The 22615-nt window shown below is 38.2% G+C and overlaps 1 protein-coding gene across 1 annotated transcript in view; it reads left to right on the top strand.

Annotated features, from left to right (window-relative positions):
* Positions 1-22615, top strand: part of ctnnbl1 (catenin, beta like 1) — a 73492-nt gene that overhangs the window by 21946 nt on the left and 28931 nt on the right. Inside the window, exons 11-13 of the mRNA XM_042492586.2 lie at positions 6749-6930; positions 20100-20197; positions 21854-21934. Coding sequence (XP_042348520.1) covers positions 6749-6930; positions 20100-20197; positions 21854-21934 — 361 coding nt within the window. The remainder of the gene's footprint in view (positions 1-6748; positions 6931-20099; positions 20198-21853; positions 21935-22615) is intronic.

A 22615-nucleotide genomic window follows, 5' to 3' on the forward strand; every position in this document is an offset into this window, starting at 1 on the left:
CCAGATTGGAACTCACTTCTGCTGCCGTAAAAGTGTTGGTGCAGCCCAGGCGCCAGAAAAAAAGTGTTGGCATTGTGTATTTCTGCAAACCACGAATTTGTTACGTTTGTTTGTTTCATGTGTATTACATCAACTTTTCTGAAATGATGTAGTTTATGAGCTGACTTTGTCATTGGAGGCTGGAGGTAACAGTGGATGGCGTGTCACCTTGACAAGACGCCTGCCAAGCTGCACTGTTCAAGACCAACAAACTACAAAACTGGTTATTTAGAAAATTATTGTTTCTTTTGTGTTTTCCAGAAGCTTTTTAGGCACCAAACATGGGTGTTTTGTTGCGATCTTTCACTGTTTTTTAGTGGGGATAGAGCCATTAAAAAAACAATTGCTTTTTACTAAGATCGAGCTGCCTTTTCTGCTGTAATAATGGCACAAAAGAGGGTTGTTTTTTACAGAGATGGTGCTGTTTCCAGCAGGGATTTTGCCCACCAAACAGGGTATTTTAAGCTAAAACATGATCTTGTATCCTGTATATAATTGCATGTGAACAATGTATTTGTGCTTTGCAGGAACATACAGTGCCAATTAGTCTTGGGTGGTTTCACGGTATTATGGTATACCAGGGTATTTAGAAATCATGAAGGTATGTTTTTCAGTACCTTCATAAATAAGCACTCCTCTTTCTAATAAATTCATTGTATGCAGTGCACAGCATGCACCACCAGAGCTCAGTTTCAGGTTTCACCTGTTGAAACAGGCAGATGAGCTGACAGTCACCATGACACCTAGTGGTAGAGGGAGAAGTTACAGGATTTTATACAGCTGGCGTTCAGCAACGGCAGAGAGACAGCATTTTTTTTTTTTACATATAACTTGGTGAATTAAGGATTTATTTGACCAAAGTCAAGCTTGTCATTTTTGCAACAGCAGCTTACTAACTAGATTACTAGCAAGGGTAACCAAGATGGTTTGGGTGTGATTTATTTTGTCATTGTCAAGTTTGCGTGAATGGTGTTTTATGATGAGTTAAGGAGGCAGTTAAGCCTTGCCAGTCTTTCCGACCAAGAAAAAGTCGAATTCAAAAGTTTAACACTTCTATTTCTGTTTAGTAAGGGAAATGGGTGTTAGAATATTTCTTATCTGAACACTTTTCTGGATTCTGTTAGTAAGTGGCGCACTCGCCACCAGGGAGTGCACTATTAAAAGTAGCCTGTGGAAATCAGTTGACAGGGCTTTTAATGAAACATATTTAGACTAAAATAACCAACATCCATTTATTGTGACAATGACAGAACTTTGTTTGCATTGTTTGAAATATGTAGCCCAAAACTAACATGATTTTGACAAAAACTCATGTCTTTTTTTTTTTTTTTTTTGCACGACTCATTTTTTGCTTCATCACTACCCTTGTTGGACAAATTATTGCAGTGAATTACAGTTAATGTTACAGTTAATGAATTAATGGACAGCCAGTATTGATTTCTTTGTGAACACAAATACTAATACTTGTTAGATGTATTTAAAAAAATGTAGAGGCAATTGCAGATTGTTAATATATGAAAAGTCACCATTTTGGCAAGGTTGAGTCAAAGATACAAGAAAATATTTGTTGCAGTTCTGCAGTTAATAAGTACATATGATAATAAGTGTCACATAATTAGGTTTGTTTGTGCAAATTCTTCTCATAATTTTAGAAAAACAAATGAATTAATTATGAAGTTTGTTCCCAGTGTAATATTAACCACCTACACATTCTGAAGTGCAACAGTAATGTAGAATTTACACCAATCAGTGCAATAGAAACAAACTGTAAAGGAAAATGTAGTGTTGAGCCCAGCACAGAACATCTCTTGATATAAAGTCTCAGGTCAGCGCCCCCCCCCCACTGCTTTCTGTAATGTGAAGATTCGAACATTCACAGCATAACAGTTTTTAGAGCTGCACAGAACAGCACGTCTGTCTAGTCTATTGCCTGGCGAGACTGCCAGTCCAATCAATCAACAGTTGGTGGAGCGCAGCAAGGCAGAGATGTGACCTTAAAGAGTCATAAAGACACATTACACGCATTTATGAAACCTTCACAGCCACGGCACCCATGCGCTGATAATCACATCATTTGACATGTAGATTTAAGGCTCGGATCAATATCTCATTATTGAATGCAAAAACCCTTTTCTGTGAAATCATCCACCGGGGAAACAGAGGAAGAAAAAGAAAGGGAGGAGGAGGAAGAGCAAGCTAAGATATCACTTTTAGAAACTAACTGTGAATTTCTAAGAATTGAAGAGAATTTGATTTCTGATCCTTTTTCTCTCTGCCGAATACTTGCAGAGCACAGAACGCGGAACGTGAGATTTGTTTGAAACTTATACCTGTGTGTTAAATAGAGATCCTGTTGCAGATCCCACATTGTATTTTTCAGTTTGGGCTTTAGACTTAACACAAAGCTTGCAGTACACACTGGAGGTGTGGGGTTTTAAAGATCTGTATGTTTACTGGTCAGAGAAAGATTTTAATGTTTTTAAAGAAACATTGTAGGATTTAGGACTATTACGATACAGAGTTTTTGGAGCTTGACCCATACTAAAAGACTAAAAGTGAGGTTATCTCAGCCTCTGCTGCTTCTATTTTCAGCGTCCTTTTTTCCAGATCTGTCTCTTTTAAACCCTGGTTATATAAAGGGTCAGCTTTCTAACAAGACACAATGCAGCTCCAAAAAAAAAAGGTGGGGTGGGGGGGGGGGGTAGGGGACTACAAAAAAAAAAAAGCCATTCACTGAGACACTTTTATTGGTTTTCCATCAAAAACTCAATTTCAATTCCTACCAGGCCTCTTCAACTTTGTGCTACATACAGATTTCACACCTGGTGTCTTGATGAATTCTCAGCATAGCTAACTGTCAGACCACACACATCCTACTAAAACTGCTGCTGCCATTTTTACAGACACATGTCTTAGAATCTTATTAGCAGTTTATGGTGAGTATGGCTCCATTAGAAAAATAAAATGTTTTTAATTATATAATACTTTTGATATCCTCTCTTGGTATGGATTAAAGCTCTAAAAACTCATCTCTTGCATATTACACATTTAATAATTTTTCCATTAAAAAAAAAATCCCCTCACATCTAAAAATGACTTGGATATATTTGTGCACATTTGCCTCATTAAGTATGTGCAGATCTATTAATATGCAAATTAGCCCCACCCCAGTTGAGTTACATCTAAAAACTGCAAACCTGAAGATTATTTTGAGATGCAGCTCAACACTGTGTGTCAGGTTTTTCTAGTCATAAATATGTAATAAACATTGAGTTTCGATTAGGCACCTTTTCGATTATTTATAGTTTAGATGCTATAGGGGCTTAGAGAATTATAGTGGAAGTATATGACAGCCATTTCCATGCTCAATTCTGTTTCACAAGTTGTTGCAGCAATTTTTGGGTTGATACCATTGTTACACAGATTTAGTGGTAAATTTAGCATTTCTGAGCATTAGAATTACTTAAAAATTGATAGAAAAAGTCAAAAATCCCTCAAAAGAATACCACATTAATACACCAAGACCTTGAGGAGCACCCTAGAAAAATCCCTGTTGTGAATTGCATTTTCAGTGATTGGATGGCAAGCATTTTTTTTCTGCAACAGCTGTGAAACCCCCTCATTATAGATATACCTATGAAATCCATTGATCCTCTGAATGCCCACAGTCTCTAGTTTGTGGTTGTAAAGTTTCATGTCCCTGTGATTATCTTCGAGGTCACCATAGGTCGTTTTAAACAGTGATGTTACATTTCAAAAAATGGTCCCAACACAATGAAATTGCCACTATGAGGACTGGCATCATCACACATGAAATAAATTGGCCTAATTGAATCCATAAGTGAGACATACACAATTTATGCAATTCCAAGAAGGTTTAAGGACCAAAGTTTGCAGAAATATTAAAATACAGAAAGCGGAAATCACACATTTGTACTGAATAGTACAAGTTTTTGCCCAAAACTGCCTGGGACTAGCAGAAAGTGGGAAGACTGTAAAGCGAAGACTTCCATAGAATGAACACCTACCCTATCTTTTAAGGGTATGTAGCCTTTTTTCTGATTGGGTCTGAGAATATTTTGTTCAGGCTTTGGGGTCTAATGGCTGATCATGTCTGTCAGTGCAGGTTAAAAAGTTTCTTAGCAAGGGCTCATTTTTGAGTGATTTAGTCTCATCTATAATTTGGGTCAAATGAAAATTCTACCGCTGCTGTCATGCTTGCACCCCCTTGACATTGACGGCGACATGTTCACGACTCCAGGATGTTATGTTAAGTCACCGACTGAATTGCCTAGTTTCCCTTCGGAAAGTACACTGTGTCTCGCTCTCCCCTGGCCTCTCCAGCTGTCCATCATATATAATGTGTCTGTCTGGAGAACCAGACTCAACTGCCTGAAATATGTGTCCCTCCTCTGAGATAAACACTGTCATCTGTCATTGGTGGGAATGAAGGAAATGACACTGTGACAGACAGCTACATTTCCCGGGAGGAGGTGTTGGGTGGGGGGTTGGCGGGTGGAGACGGAGCAGGAAACAGTTGGTCCCTTTATCGTGCCAATGCTTTGATGATGGAAAACAGATGAATATCCACATTACAATTTATTTGTTTGACAGAACACATATTTTCTGTCTTCTGTCATGGTAGTTTATTGTCTAACTAATTTGATTGTCATCTGGAAACAAGATTCTCAGAATTAACAGGGGGAAAATTCTTGTTTTATCTTGTTTAAAGTTAGATGTTTTTTTTAGTTTTGCTATGTTTTTGTTAAAAAATATTGTGTGGCTTCAGTAATTAGTAATAAGCAGTTTAGTTAATTGCTGGACTCTGATGGACTGGCATCATCAACTCAGACTAACTTAAATGAACTTTATATTGTTAGTGGAGATGTGTGCAATTTTTAGAATTTAATTTAAACTTTTAGAGAGCCGCTTATCAAATCTCAATTTTCACAATATCATCCTGACCTTTTTCTGTGAAATTTTATTTGAACGAGTGCTCTGAATCAGATTCACTAAACTCTACTAATTTTCCAAAACTTGCTGTAAACTGCTTTCATCAATTTAATGAACTGTGAGATTTGATTATTAGCATAATCAGAGTCCCCTAAATTGCCGTAAGATTTAAGATTCATTCACAAAAATGCTACCCGAGAATCAAAATAAGTATTTCACTGAGTGAAGCGACTGTAAGAAACCTGCAGATGGAAAATAACAAATGTAGAAGTGTCGAGTGTCAATAAAATTCTAGCACCTGAATGAAGAAGACGGTATTAAAAGAACAGCTGCCAACAGCGTGTCATCAGATCAGTGCCTTACAGAGATAGAAATAAAAAGTGAATGAACTTCTTGCTAAAAAAAGAAAAAAAATAGTCTATGACCTAGATTGATGTTGGTCAAGGGGGTGTGACAGCTACACAGATATTAGACAACAGAATAAGATACAGTAGGCGATGCTGACCTGTCAGTATCACCAGGGATATTTCTTGGAACAGTGACCCTGAGGCAGCCATCTATAAGTTCTATAAAGCCTCCTTCCCACGACACACAAAACCCACCAACATCCACTGACATCTGGCTTCTGTCTTTTGTGGGAAAATGTTACAGTTGCACTTATTCCTTGGACAAATGACTCTGCAGTAGTTATGGGTATTTATCAACTCCATGTCCAATATCCAATATGATTCCTGGTGGGCGGTCTAATTTCATCCCTTTCGCGACACGATGCAAATTAAACACTGCTACAAATTCTGCCTTTCTAAGCAGTACTCGAACATACTCGAACATAGTGCCAAATTTTTTGGCACAGAGTTTGAAAGAGAGACTGAATAAGAAAAATTAAAAAGGAGTAACCTATTTACATTTTCTCTGGCCTCCATGCTGTTTTCTGCTGTTCACCCTGTTTTCTGATGCATTTGTGATGTTGAGTGTGACACACCAGTAAAAAAAAAACAAAAAACAAAAACAGAAAGGTGTCCTAACTGCAGGGCCATACACTGATCTAGTCCATTGACTATGGGAGTCTATTATTTTAGCTGGTTTTCCAACTATTAAAAAAAAAAAACTGCAAATATGTCCTAATTTTGGGGAAACAGGTGTAAGAGAATTTCTTAGAAGAACTACTGAACTTTATAGGTTGCCACGCAAAAGTTTGCCAATATAGACAAAAAGAAGAAAATCTCTAAAACTTCTCAGTAAACTGACAAACGCATATTATAAGGATAAGGTGAATGTAGTGTTATATTTATTTGTTAGTTTGTTTGTTGATTTATGTAATATATTTAAAGTCACACTGTAAAGTGTTTTCCCCCCTGTGGAGACAGGCATTACCCAGGAGAAATTTCAACAGTTTTGTTTTGTAGCAGTGTAACTATAAAATGTCATGTTTGTTTACTGAGGTAAAATGTCAAACTGTTGGGTCCATTTGTATCCATATTTTAGCTGATTCAGTTATTCCCTTGAATAAAAATCCATATTATTTCAGAGTTGCACTGCAGAGCACACAATTTAAAACTGAAATGATTTTTTAAATGAAATACATAAAAATATTGTTGTATTACCAGTCCACCCGAAAGTTTTATGGCAGTTGTCTTGATTGACATCCCTTTTCGGGGCACTTCACAAATTACACATTACAAATGTGCATATTCTTAATATCTATTAAAATAGTGAGTAACTCTCACTGAAGTAATGTGTCCTCTCTCTGCTGCAGAGAAAAGAAAATGTCTCGAACCAGTGCTCTGAAGGTGCTGGACCATGGGATGATTGGACCAGAGGGAGCAGATAACTGTCATAAGTTTGTGGACATCCTGGGACTGCGAACCATCTTTCCGCTTTTCATGAAAACCCCCAAGAAGATGAAAAAAACTGGTACCTCAGAGAAGGAACATGAAGGTAAGTCACTAAAGCCTAATTTCCACTGACTGTTAATGCAATGGGAAAATGTACAATTGGCATTCACACCAGGGTCAAATGACTCTGCAGTAGTCTTGGGTATTTATTGCCTTTGGCTCCAATTAGCATAGGTGGAAACACAACACTCAGGCGAATGCACAAATTTTACCCCCTTAACTAGCAGGATGCAATGACACGCTGCTCCTAAATACTTCCGTCTCCCTGTAAGCAGCCCTCAAACATTGATCCAAATTAGTGTGCGCAGAGTTTGAAAGAGACTGAAAAATGAAGTAATGTATAAAGAGAGGTAACCACCGTAAAGTTTTCACTGGCCTTTATCCATGCTGCTTGTCTGCGATGTCAAACATGGCACACCAAAATAAAACAATAAAAACCACACACATAAATAGTCCTGCTCATCTACTGCAGAGCCGTGTACAGCTTTGTTCTATTGGCGATGGAAAAGCAGTCTATAGCCTTTTTTTTTTTGCAGACTTTGGTGGAAGAGGTACACCTACAACAAACCAAGACATGATTTGTTTATGAAGTTTGGAATGACCTCCTTTGGCAATTTCTGACATTTGAAAAAAGTTTTTTTTTTGTTTTTTTTTCCATTGGTATAGTGGCCTGCTTGGCTTGTACAATTGTAAAGGTGGCACTGGAAACCAAACCACTGGGGTAAAAGGATAGTTGCCTGTCTGATAATGACACATTTGAGATCAAATAGGCTTTATTTCTAGAGCTCCCACATACTTGGAAGGATATCTATCGCAGTCTAGATTTGTGGTTCCTTGTTATAGCAACTTCATAATGTGGATATGATAATTCCTGAGGTTTTGATAATGTAGATGATGATTAACAGTGTTGTGGCTACTTTTATAACGTCCGTCAAATCTCATCATTTTTGTCATTTGTCATGTAAAGAAATCTTTAGTTTGCTGACTGCACTAATTTAAGTGATTGCACCAGTCACGGCAGGTTAATTTCTCTCTAGTCCTGCTTCGAGTTTTCTGCAACGTGTAGTCACACCCGCTTCCTGCAGACACACTCGATCCTAATCTGCTCATGTATCACGCTTTGCTGCCTCTTCGGCCTGTCAGTTTACACTATCAATCCAATCTTGATTGATTTTCCTGCCTGCGCTCCCGAACCTCTCTTGTCTCTGAGTGAGAGATAGGAAGCAAACAAGAGGCAGAGAGAGAAAAAGAGAGGATGACCATGTGATATAGGGCAAGAGAATCAAATCGAGAGTGATGAAAAAAGAAGTCGAAGCTCTGTTCATCTCTCTGCTCTTTGTTTGATTACCTCCGTCCAAAATGTGGAACCCTTCTTCTCTCTCACTGTCTGTATTAATTAAGTTTGATTCATCCGGAGGGGCTTCCCAGCCCTGCAGAGGAGAACAAATTGTCTTCCATTGTGTCCCGTCTCACCCAGGGACTGGATGAATTAACCTCTGACCTCCTAGAGCAGCAGGAGGAAGAGTGGGCAAGATAACCCGTCCTAACAGTTAAACCTTCTCCCCCCTGTGTGTTGAAGCTGCTGGCGAGGCGGACACACACTTAAAAGACAGGCTTTAAAAAGAGATGTGGAAATCCACCCTGGAGGCTCTCTCTCCCTGTGAGGTTTGGCAGGTGTGGTCGAGATTTAAGTGTATTTCTCAGCCAAAACTGTATCTTGAGAGTCACAGTATGATGTTGTATTTTTTGGAGAGGTGAAATTTGACATGATGTTGGCCTTTTAACTCAGCTGTTCTGTTTGTTGACACCTGCTGCTTTGAAGCTAAATGGTGAAGACCGTTTAGGATTCTTTAAATGCTAACTTGACAGTAACTTCTACATACTTCATGATATTATATTATTTAAATAAGCATAAACACAGAAAAAGTCTTACCAGCAAATACGTCCAAGACAACCTATAGAACATGCTGTACTACAAGTTAAAATATTGTGATCGCATTCATATGGTCATATGTAATATAGACTTTTTATGCTTCTGTGCCGGCGATAGAGAAGGGCAGTGTTTTTTGGGTTGTCCGTCTGTCTGTACCTATATACGTCTGTCCATCTGTCAGTCCGTCTGTTTCTCAGAAACACCTTAAAAAAGAATTTCTTCAAACTTGGCACAAACGTTTAAGTGGACATTAGGATGACCTGATTTTATTTTGGTGGTCAGAGGTCAAAGGTCAAGGTCAATTTTTATTTTGAATATCTCAAATTAAAATTCTGACTGGTGAGGTATCTGAAATGGCAGTTTTTTGTTGTAAGAATTGTAAAGCAGATATTGCAATGAAGAATGCCGTGAATATCTAAAATGTTCTTTTTGACAAAGAAGTAAATCACGTATATCTGCAGTGTATATATCCAGTTCAGATATGAAACGTTAAAACAGCCACCTACGCTTCTTAAAGAATTAACAACACCTTCAATTTAGTTTTCACTAGTACAATCAGTTGTAGATATCTGAAAATGCAATTTCTATACATAAGAATGTTACTGTGGATTTCTTTAAGTACCATTCTGATCAGTGAGAATACATTTTTGACTGGAAATCTAAACTGAAAATACAGTTAAGAATGTGCTACAATTATTGTTAAAACAGCTTGTCATGGCACAAAACATTCATGAACTGACAGATTAGTCTGTATGCAACCAAGCTAATGAAATGTTTATACGATTAAATACTTGAAACTGCAATTCTGAAATGAGTTTTCCGTAAGTAATTGTTTTTGGGTATTTTTTTAAATAAAAGTTGCAGGCTGTATTGGATTTTCCCATTGTGTCTGCACTGATTTGTCTACCAGCTATAGGCGTAATGAGATGCCTGTCATAATAAGGCCCATTGAGTGAACCCTCTTTCTCACTGCTAATTGAAAATGCTGTGAATCAAGTGCTTCTCCAGAATAACACAATAACACTGTAGATTAATTAACTATCAGCCGCTTCAAACAAAAGTAATTAGGAGGTAGAGACCTCTCTGTCCTTCGGTTCTTAGCACGCTCTCTCTCTTACATTCTTTCCACAGCTCTCTCTATCATAAACCTCGGTGCATAGATTGATCCCCGTGAAATCCGGTCTGAAACTGACGCAGACCAAATGACCATGGATTGCCAGGGCCATATTAGCATACAGAACGGCGTAATTAATAGAGACACTGTAAGTGGATAGGACAGAAAAAACAACAAATTACATTTCTCCGCTCATAAATAATCTTGTCACGACACTGCTGTTCACCTCATTTTTAGGTTCTCACTTTATTGGTGTATGTGCTCTGTCATTACCAGTGAAATGAGGTTGTATGATGGAAATTGGTGGCAGCCAGTTGTTATATTTAGGTGGCTAATGATGCGAGTGAATGTGAGAGGGAACAGAAGTAAACAACTAATTTACATGGCAAGGCACAATAGTCATAGCTCCGTCTCCCCGCTTCGACTCCGAAGAGCGCTTTTTGTGTGCTTGCGCGTGTGTGGGTGTTTATTTGGTGGAGAGAGAGCACACAAGGGAGCAGCTCGGAGAGGGAAGGGAGGCCTTTGTAGTTGATATGTTTTGAATGCCACGCAAACACCTTCAAGGGGGGCGAATGCCCTTGTCGTGACCCTTATTTTCTAATGAATGCACTAAAATAGCTAATGAGTGAGGCGTGCTAGCAGAAATAGACTTGTATTTCACATTGTGGCTCTGTGACTGTGTTGGAAACACACAGTTAGAGAGAAAAAAGATGGAAATCAGATGCTTTTATTAAAACAAAATGATAGCAGTTTCATTACAAAGATAAAAGATGGAACTTTATCAACCCATTTCTCTATCACCAGTATCTTCTCTCTGATATTAACAAATGGAGATTTAGCCAGCATGACTACATAGCATAATATATGAGACCAGATAAGTGCCTGTAATAGAGAAACTTGGTAATCGGGATTTAATGATGAAACTTGCGTCAAATATTTCAGTCAAAAGCAGAGAATCAAATGAAGCTCTCATTTGATCATCTCCCCTCCCGGCACTGAGCGCCTTTGGCTCAGATTGAGATCAGTAACATTTTTTTACATGATTCAAGTTTGATTGTAATCTGTGTTGTCAGAGTCATGCTGTGTAATCCTATTATTAGTGTGTTTCAGAGGGAGAGATTTGCTGTTAGATCCCTGTGTAAAGACACATCTAATTAACATCTTCACTTTTGGTCTTTTCCTCTGGTGGGGATTGATCTTGTTCTATCTCTGCAAACTCATATGCTGACGAAACATGCTGTGGTATATTTAGTTGTATATAAAATGCTTTTTCTTCAGGTTGCTTAATATTCTGTTGAGGACAGGATAGGATCAACACTGGAAGTGAAATGTATCACTCAGCAGTTTAGGAAAGTCCAACTGAAATTGAGTTGCGTTTTCTTTTGTCTGCCACAGCACACACATCTGCTTTGTAAATCACTTTTCCTGTGTTCCTCTTTAAGAAAAAAAATGTAGAAACCAAGAGCAATATATATTTAATATTTTATGGTATCATGATGGCACCCCTAGTTTTGCATTAACTAGATGCTCTGGTATCTGTCTACATAGATGGAGACCCTTAATTTGACACAGCCAATCAGTATTTACATGAAGCAGTAACAATAAGGTGCATTTACATCCGCCTCTTTTCATGGCCTTTTTCAATTTGTGCATAATGAAAGCCGAGCGGAAACACACGCACACACACACACACACACACACACACACACACACACACAAATATTCAAGAAAAAACAAACAGTTGCTACGCTTGCAAAGGTGAAAACGTTGGTGTATTGATAAGTGCAGTAGAGACAGATTCAGGGAACACATGATGAGTGATTGTATTGAATGTATTGTCATTGTAAAGGCCTTAACTAAACGCAAACTCTCCTTGTTGAGTCTGGAGGCTTTTTACATGCCATATATGTATGCACACAGAGCTCCATTATTATATCTATTGTTTTCCTTCATTTGAGGTTTGGCTGGCATTGTTAACGACGTCATCTCTTTGCACTTTCTCTTTTTCTGACTTGAGCATGAATATGGCCAAATATTTGCATCACTATAGTGGAGGGAAAAGCACTTAAATTCACATTTTCTTTTGCCGATTTCCTGGAAATTCTGTAAAAAATTATACTACATTTGGATGGACCCAACCATTGGCAAAGCAGACATCCCACTGAGCCAGACAGCATCCTGCAACACAACGCAAGAGCCAAAGACTCTGAACAACAACCAAATTAGCTTTTCTGCTAAAAGCTCCTCCTTACGTAACTTGAGCCATGAACACACGACCTGTCTTGAACCTTAGCTTGTTGAACTAGACACCAACAGCAAAAATTTAAATGTGCACCACTAATGTCTATCTGCAAAAACACATTGACATTATTTCTCACTACAGAAAGGGATGACTAAATTTCAGTTGCACAAAAACCTTTTCATATTTGTTTTGAGGAGGAACTTAAATTATAACATGCTGTATGTTTCATAGGAAATGTGAATGAAAGCCATAATGTCTTGTTTAGACAGAAAGAAATATGTGAAAAATGTTCCCTCTGTAGTCACAGAGTATCTCTTAAGATAAAAGCAGCCATTCTGTTTAATGTAGACTGGGCTTTCATACTTTGTACAGTGTATGTGATGCTGCATTTAGTAAACACTGGAATATACAGCATTACAAATATTCAGTAGTGGAGAGCTGCCCTGTGGCCATTTTCAAAACAACAATTTCCAGGAACCGTTTTCCAGAACTCTGGAACTTTTCTCACATTTTGATCACAATAATCTAGTTCATGATCTTGTCCCTGAACTGTCTGGTGAACAAAACGGCTTTGCTCCCAAGTAGCCCAAGTTCGACCAAGAAAGGTCTACAAACTATGAAACTGGAGGAATAAATCTCAGAAAAGAAACTAGGGACCAAAAGTCTGTGTAATCTTTATTGTGCTAGCACCACATCTGAAAAACTGTGAACATTAGGCAAATTAGATCAATGACAATTAAAAAACAACAGCAGTGTTTGTATGTTTGACCAGTCAATAACATTGAAACTTCCATCCATATTGTTTTTTTTTTAACTTTCAGAAAGTGTTTTGTTTTTTTTTGCCACAAGGAACTATAGGACAAAAATTAAGTTCAACATAAGTTTAGTTGAATACGTCCTCAGAAGGTACTTGGCTCCTGCGGAAAGTTTCTGAAGTGGAAATGCCCCATTAATAGTACATTTTGCAGCCCAAGAACTATTGGGATTAAGTCTGCTGTGCTTAACATTGCAGATTTATCAAACATGAGCCCTGAGACTGTTTCAGTGTCTGCACAGCATTCAGGGTGTAAGTAAGCAGTCCATGGTACCAGTATGGAGACTAATTTTCATGGAACCCATATAAAGGAGACCGTGGAAACACTACTAACCCCGTTTTAGTTTGAAAATTTGAGGTTTATGTTTTAGTCTGGACAAGCGGAGAAGTGAACTTTTGGAAACAATGATGTGTAAACTCACGTTTGTTTTCCAATTGGGTTTTATCAGTCATGACATATCAAGCCAAGTGAAAACATTATAGCTTGGTCCAACTACCTTTTGTGATTTTATCTTTCTTGTGTGGGTACTCCTCTCCCATTGCCTTGACCGTCTCTGGTATTGGATAGTGCTCCCAGTACAGCTCTAATGTGTAAGTGTGTATTGGATTTGCAATGACCCACAATCTGTTTTCTGCCTCATTGACTGCCTCATACTTGTGTTACTTTCAGTAGCACTTCCATCTTTTTGTAGGTCCAATCATCTAGATCTCTCTTACTTTATGCCACCTCCGTAGTGTTTTCCGTATCTAAGCAACCAACTGTAGAGCAGAGAATCTGCCTTTTGTTTTTACTGTTACACATGACCAGTGTACATTAATGTGTTTCTAGGCATGTTAGTATGAACAGAGATTATTTCTGAAACTGTGATAAAATGCTTGTCTGTATGAAGATCGATCTCATGTTAAAACAAAACTGTATTAGTGTGGATGTAGCCTGAGACTTCAGAGTCAGAATTCATTCGTGCTCCTTCAGATAGTGAATGGAGTCTCTATAACCCCTGACAGGTTAGCCTGTGGTGCCGGGAGGCTGATTGCTCTCCCCAGGGCACAGTTAGTCCAGTCTCTCGTTGAAGTACCACCTATCTGTTCTCTTCTGTCATTCAGAACTACACAGCACTTCCTTCAGCTGTCAATCAATAAACGAATCAAGGGCACTCAGGGTTATTTGCATGTTAACTTACTGCTATGAATTCCCTGGGGCAAAGATGAAGCAAGTGGTCAGTGATTAGTGGAGGATGAGTGAACATCAGCATTTGGACATGCATAGTGCTATCTTAATGCAAATATACCTCACACAAAAATTGACAGAGGACTTGTGTAGTGCTGTGAAGTAGTTTCAAGTGATGGGTGGGTTTGAAGTATGTCCTTTTGGAAATGCAAACTCGAACAACATTCTTTCATTGTTGGCAATTTTTGAGGCAGTTTCAGTTTACAGCAAGTGGATGTTAAAGTGATGTTAAGGCAAGTTCTCTCCTGCTCATACATCATAATGCTCACACCGTTTGTGATACTGTGGGTCTGTGCAGTAAGTGCGGAGCTTTGTGCTTCCTCTTAAAGACGAAACTCTATGGAGGTCTCTATGAATGCTATCGTCACCTCAGAAGTTGTAGTGGTTTCCATTTTTAAGATGTTGGCTCCATGGGAATTCCTTGTGTATGTGATTGTCAGTTGCAGCACTGGTTTGTGCTGTCATTAACACCATGTAGGTGTTGCATTAACCATAAAATGCTCTATTTGCCTTTCTTTTCCAGCACTCGAACAAACTATTCTTAAATTAGCTGTAATAGTGATTGTCAGCCTTTGATGCTATTGTCACATCATACAACACAGCCAACACGAACACCAGTTAGTCAAAACATTAAAACCACTAACACTTGACAATGCAATTCTCTGGTGATAAACCTTGGGTCCTGGCATTCATGTGGATGCAACTTGACACACACCACCTATCCAAACACACCAAGTACTCCTCTCATGGGCAACGGCAATCTCTGATAGCAGTGGCCCCTGCAGCAGGACAATGCGCCATGCCACACCATAAAGGCATCGACTTGGCCTCCAATTTTCCCACATCCCAATCCGATCGAGCATGCTTGGGATGTGCCAGTACCCTACCTTGCACCACTAAAGGACTTAAAGGATCTGCATCCAATGCCCTAGTACCAGACACCACAGAAGTTCAGAAGAGTTTAGAGCCAAGTCCTATCCACACTGGGGCCTCTGACCTGTTGAGGCATGGACACAAGACCTCTGGGGCACCGCCAGAACCCTAGAATGCTAAATCAAGTTGGGATCAGGAATTTAGAGGGCCAGGTCGATGCCTTGAGCTCTCCGTCACATTATTCAGGCCATTACTGAGGGGCGCAACACATTGTCCTGCCGAGGAGCCGCTTGCAAAAAGGATATGTACTTGGTTTGCAATGGTAGGTGATGTGTATCAGGAGGCATCCACATGAATGCCAGGAGGTAAGGTTTCCCATCAGAACATAGCATTGTAACGATCAGTGATCAATGTTATTCACTTCATCCGTCAGTAGTTTTGATATTTTTGCTGATCGGTGTGTAGTGAGCTGCTGGGCTTGGCCCAGCTCTGCAAATTATTATAATCAAATTATAATTTAATTGTCATCTGATAAGTTGCAGTACAGTCCATTAATGGTCATCAAGCTGTATTTCAAACACCAGACAGTATGTGTGACAGCACTGTGCAACAAATTGGTCTTGCTTAGTCACATTTTGAAGGTAAAAGCTGTAATATGTTTTTAATTATTCCTGTTTTGTCATGACCTTTTGAGAGATGTTGCTTGTTTCACGGATGGTAGTTGTCCTTGTTTTCTTGTTTGTTTCTTGTTTTTTCTACTAAGATTCAAGTGTGAAGCAAAGCATGTAAATGAAGTATTGATTAGACACCTTTCCTAAGACTCTTTTACCAAGCCTTGCCCTCCATCTTGTACCCAAGTTGTAATTCTGTCTCCACCCTTTCAAGAATCTCAGCAGAGCAGTTGCTGTTCAGTTTTAAACTCTTTGGAGAGAACATTCCACATCCAGCGATCAATAGCCTCGCCGGCAGGGCGTGGAGGTGGCGACATCAATTACCACTCGGATCAAGTTGATAAAGTAGCGTCCTTTCGGAAATGGCAGTTAGCCTCCTTGTCATTGTGTACAGGAAATAAGGTTGTCTACATTAAAATAGGAGAACCTTGGACTGAAACTAATAAATGTACAACTACAGCATACAGTTTTATCTACATGTAATACCAGTCAACCACCTAGGGAGCCAGTAAAACTCTGAAGTGCATTTATACTTTATCTGCTCTTCTGATGTGCAGCTATGATTATGATCATGCAGAAATGTAAAGAGGTGATGCTGCTGTGACTAATGAATAAAAACATTTAGTTTAACCCTGAAATTAAATCAAACACTAAAATCCATATTAAAAAAAAGTCAAGAAACATAAATATAGAAAATAAAAAATTTCATTAAAAATCTGAAAAATTCTGTTAAAAAATAAGCACAATTTATCTAGTTTAAAATGCTAAGAGCTATGCAGTTTTGGAAGTAGACGTCATGTGCAGAAACATGCACACAAAAAAGTTCATAGTATTATTTAAAGGTAGAACTGTACTGTTGAAAATGTATTTAGCACTGAGTTTGAAAGAGAGACTCATTCAGTAAAACAGCTAAAAAAAACCCAAGTAACTCTCATTTTCACTGGCCTCCGTGCTTCTTTCTACTTTTTTCTAACCATGTTTTCAGGCAAACTGACACAATAAAACAAAAACACAAAAGACGCTCTGGTCTTATGGCAATGGTGAAGGAGTCTATTGCCTATTTTTAACGGGTTTTCCTGTGTTTAAAAAAAACAACATACATGCACTTATCTTTGTGGAAAATGATATATGAATTTCTAGCCATATAACAGCTCTGTGAAACTGTATCTAGGTTTTGAGCTAAATCCTGTCAGCTATTATTTTAACAGTGACAATACTGACAAGCTGATGTTTAAAAGATATGTTTACCATAGTAATCATCTTAGTTTAGGGTGTTGGCATGACATTTGCTAGTGTTTAGCACTAAACATAATATGCAGCAGAAGTTAATGGAGTTTGGTCATAAACCAAAACTAAGACAATTTTGACCTAATGATGGCACCACTTAAAAAGCTGTTGGATCACCAATACATGAGTATCCTCAACTGAAAATATCAACTTCTTGTCGTGCTCAAGACCCCAGGAAAAGCATTGGGATTTAAAGCAAATGGAATAACACTGTCAAGTGATGCCATGGGGCCCAGAAAGGCTTTTTCCCATTGACTTACATAGGGAGAGAGATATCAGTGAGTCAATGGATACATTTTTGTGAGCATTTTTGTGAAACTTCTGTGAAATGGTTCATTTCACTATCAAGATTTAATCCATTCAGTTCAATGACATTTGGAAAGTCTGAAAGAGCCATAAGAATTAAATTATTTGATCGCCATTCAAGCTAGCGGGACAGTAGTGCACATGCTCAATGGGCCCCATAATGCTGAAGATTCAGGTACTTTTATACTGTGGAAATAGAGCGTTTTTTGCTTTGTGCACTACCAAGCAGCTCTAATAGGAATGAACTGGGCCCCACCACTATGCTATATCCAGTTTTTTTTAAATACATCCATGGCAGTGCTACTGGAAAAAGAGGAGGATCACCAAAATCACCTTTTGGGGGCTATAAAATTTCATTGTAATCCATGTGATATGGATGTTTTTGGGATATGGTGAGGGTTTCACTTTAATAGTAAAAAGGAGAACACAGGTGTTTCAAGCATTCAAATCAACAGTTTGTTCTTTCAGTCAAATGATTATGGGTCATTGATTCAGCTGTAATTAGCAAAAAATTGATTTACTTCAGCTTTTGGTAGGAGATATTTTCTAATGGATCTTTCTTTACAAACACAGCTCCAGGCTTTTTGTTGTATTGTTTCAGACATGTTTCTTCCTTTCTGTGCTCTCAGTAAAATTACTAATACAGATGGATGTCTGTATATTTTTAAGGATTTGACATTAGCTGTCACTTTTCTCAGCCCACTCAAGGCTTGTGAGAACGCGCGCTGCGGGTCGTAGGGGACTGCACAAAGCGAGCTGACAGCAAACAAGACCCCTTTTAAAAAGCAGAAATGGGATTGATTCCTGTACTCTTGTTGCTTAGCAACTGCAAAGCCTCAATGAGAGAGGATATTGACCTCTTGTTGATAAAGTCCAATTACATTTTTCCCCCACTCTCTATATCCAGAGATTTTACACTGTCATATTCTGTCCCCCCTGTGTGCATGGTGTATTGTTCATTCAATATCATAAAGAAATATTACACTGTGATTGTCACCTACTGGTGATGCCTGTGAGGAAGAAGGTCTTTGAATGAGATAACACATTTTACATAGCATGAATTAGGTTAACAAGGGCACTCAACGGGACTAACTAGTTTTTGTTGCTAATTTGGCCAATTAACATGTTTTTAGACCTCCCCCCCTTGCTAAATGGCCCCAGAGCTGCTCCAGACAAATTTCTATCACTGTGAGAAATGTAATTCAGCCACAGCCAAAACGGTTCTGCATGTTCCAGCATGCCCTAAAATGAAAATTGATTTCTAAATTTCATTAACATTTTCTCCTCCTCTTGTTCTGTGCACTCTCTGTATCCATGCTTAGCTGGCTGTGTGCTGTAATTGCAAATTATCACGTGCTAATCGATTTGCTCTTTCTGGGGGCTGTGGGTGTGGGTGTGAATAAGCTGTGCAGTGATCGGTTGGGTTTTTTTGAGTTTGCTGTTTTAAACGAGGAACATAAGAGTAGCTTTTGTGTTAGTTGAAGCACATGCACCTGTTGGGTTAACTGAGATACACAGTGATCTCTTTGATGATGAGTTACCATGTAGGACACTTACATACTATATGTGTTTGCTTAAAAGAATTAGTGGATAGAGTCATTCAGTGATTTCATAAAGAATAGAAATATGCATGTATAAAGATCTCATCTAAGTAAACATTTCATAAAATGTAACTATAAAGAGGCAAAGCCCCTCTCCTTCCAGCTGACCACCATGGAACCTCATTTTAGAAAAAAGTATGTACGCTTGTTAACGGCCAGAAGCAAATAACTTTTTGATCGCATTTGAATTTTTCCATGATTTACACATATGATGTTTTTTGAATTTAAAAGATAATATTACAAGTCAAGAAAGTTTATCATAGCTGTCGAAGTATAAGATTCTGAAAATATATCATTAGAAAAATTACATCATAGCTTAATATAGCATAGCGTCAGTATTCTTTACATTTTTTTTTGTGTGTGTGTGTGTGTGTGTGTGTGTGTGTGTGTGTGTGTGTGTGTGTCTGTTCCATTGTATCATTCTGTGTCCCCTCTCGAAAGTTAGAGGTTTTTGCGGGTCCATGACTACAGGTGGAGCTCTTTCTGAGTTTATTAGTGGAGTTTGATTAGTGGGGTTGATAATTAACCCATTGATCTAATCAGAGCTGATCAAATGGATGAGAGAAGCAGCTGCTACAGAGGAAATTTTTAGACCAATTGATGGTTAAGCTTCAATTCCACTGGGCCTGATGGTTCGCTGCACCCTGAGGGTGTGATGAATAACCAAGGGCCCGACAAGGGGAGGCAGCACTGACACAGGAAAATTAATCAAATTCAAAGCATGAACATCACAAGTTACATCTTAAATACACAACAGGGTACTTTTCCAGTCTCCTCAGCTCATAGAAGCCACTTGCTCAGTTATTAGCCAGAAAGCTAACGTTATGCTAGCAGTATTTTAATTCAATTACATCAGGTACGGTTGACAAACAGTAAATATCATTTGACAGTATGTTTAACAACAAGACAAGCTAGCAATCCAGCCATTTCATAGATCCCAAATTAATATCAACATTTTCACAAACAAACCATGCCTCAGGTGTAAAGTTACTGATTGACTACTGTACGTGTTTTTTTCCCCAAATAATTTTTCACTGAGGACACCAGAATGGGAGGAACTTATTTAGAAAATGTTTAAGATATTGTCTCTGTGATATAAACAAGGAAACATTTTAGTTTAATTTCTCACTTTTGTTTTCTTAGAACACGTGTGCTCCATCATCGCCTCCATGCTGAGAAATCTCAAGTCCCAGCAGAGAAGCAGACTCCTCAACAAGTTCACAGAGAACGACTGTGAGAAGGTTAGTTTTTATCATCCTCTGCCTGTTTTCTGCTGCTATCCCTCTCCTGTCTATGGACAAAAATAGCAATTTGGGCTCTGAGATGGTCCCAGATGAGCAATTTTTTCACTTCTTGTTGATGTTTTATAGACTTTGTTAAATTAATCGAGTAATTGGGTAAATAATCTGAAGATTATCAATAATGAAAATAATATAACTGCAACTCTACATTTTTTTCATTCACACACACTTTGAGTTAAATGGATCAGTTTGCAAAAACAATGTTTTGTTTCTATCGCACAGTGCTTGGTGGTTTTGGACCACCCATTAATAATTTATTCTTCATTATCTATAGTGAACTTGGATGTTGGGCTTATTTTCAATGTTAATATTTATGCAGGTATCTTAAACATGTATAGATGGGAAGACTGTATACAATTGATATATTTCTTCTTTCTTTTTGGGGACACAAAAGTTGATACTTTGACTGTACAGTAATGATAAAATAGACAGTAAAGAAAATCAGAATTCAGAAATCAGAAAAAAAAACCAAGGTCTTTATTTTCCTAATATATCACAAAAAGCATATACAGTATAAAAATGAATATGTATATGAATGAATTGAATATGATACATCTGAAACAAGTTTGACCCAGCCTCCCACTTTCAACTATTGGATCATTAATACATTTACAGCCAGACAAAAAAATAAATCCATAAATAAATGCTAAAAAATAAAAAGTTAAATTAAAATAACAATGAAATACATTTTAAATAATAACAAATAAACAACAATTAAAACTATCCGACTTTATAATTCATACATTTCTTTAATTACCAATTATTTCATTTGTCAACTAGCAATCATTTTTAAGCTATGCTGTTGCCTTTGGTGTTGATCAGCACTCACACATTTTTTAAGCAGGCTTCTAAAGACATATGAGGCGTCAGAAGTTACACACAAGACTTGGTTGCAACAAATCTCCAGATAAAATGTGCGATTATCATAAAGTGACTGTATTTGAGTCTGTATCATTCTGAGCTTATTTTTCCCAGAGGTAAGAGGCAGACATTTGCAAGGCACATTAAATACATTCAGGTTCACATTCAGGTCACTCAGTCAGTCACTGCATCACTCTGTACCTGTATGCCTGTTCTGCCATGTTACACAACTTCAGAAAGTGATTAAAATATCAAACCTGACACCTCAGCTGCAAGATTTTCCTGTTGCTCCCACTATTCCCCTCATATATGCAAAAAATGTCTCAATTCAGTGTGTTGCTCAAGGCCATTTTAATAGGATGCTTGACTTTTGATGTAGAAAACTGTGTGAGGTGCGAATCGAACGTGGATGTCTTCTTCACCGCTGAGCCATCCCAGAGTCTCATTTCCAGCATCCACTGTCTCAGTTCCTTGTTAATTTTAACAGGGATGTTTAATGTCTTTGACGTTATTATAATATAACAAATTAGAATCTTAGAAATTGTGTATTTGCATGTCTTTGTTTTGCTCTCAATGAACCCTCCACATAACAATTTAAGATTGGCGGCAACTGGTTAAAAAGAATCAAGTCTCATCTTGTTTTGTCTCTTGTTTGTGCTCTCTTGTTTTCATATTTCTCTTATTTTCTTACGGAGTTCTCTCGCTTTCTCTCAGTCTGTTTTGTTCTCTCTCCAGGTTGATCGACTGATGGAGATGCATTTTAAGTACCTGGAGGCTGTTCAACAGGCTGACAAGAGGATCGAAGGCGAGAAACACGTAAGCATCTCTCCTTGTCCTTCCACCCCTCCCTCCCTCTCATCCTCTTACCCTGCATCCTCCTCTCTGTGCTGTCTGGTTTACACTACAGCTTTGCACCAGACAGCTTGTTGGATGGATGTATTCACATGTAACACTGAAGATTTCAGCTTTGCTTTGTTGAACTCGAACAAAATGCCATCAGGGAGTTGTGTCTCACGTGATGAATGATTTGATGCTCCGCAGTATGTTTTTGGTATTTTACTATGCATATATGAACCACAGGCTCTATAAAATAATAGACATGTAATAGACAAGCCTTGAGTTTGGCATTTTGGCCATCACCATTTGGATTTTTGGAAGTTACCATATTTACAAGACTGGGGGGAGATAACCCAAACGCTAGCCACAAGCTTGGTTAGCATGATGCATTTACAACTATGGTTAAGTTTGATAATACTAATGCAAATTTATAGGGTAGCACAGGCTAAAAACTATCAAGACAAAATGCACTTAACAGAAAGGGTGAACATCCAACTCCTTAAAGCCCAGACTCACCAAACTGACATCAAAGAACTAGTGGCGATCAAGACAGGCTGTTGCATTGCCTTACTTTGTCTGTGGCTCCGTCAAAAGGTCACACTTTAACATGCTTAACATGCGTTTTGTGCTTGCATAACAGGATATATAATAGCGTAACAT

Source organism: Plectropomus leopardus, chromosome 9 (assembly GCF_026936395.1).
Source record: "Plectropomus leopardus strain MGB_pleo_1.0 chromosome 9, ASM2693639v1, whole genome shotgun sequence".
Classification (NCBI taxonomy): domain Eukaryota; kingdom Metazoa; phylum Chordata; class Actinopteri; order Perciformes; family Serranidae; genus Plectropomus; species Plectropomus leopardus.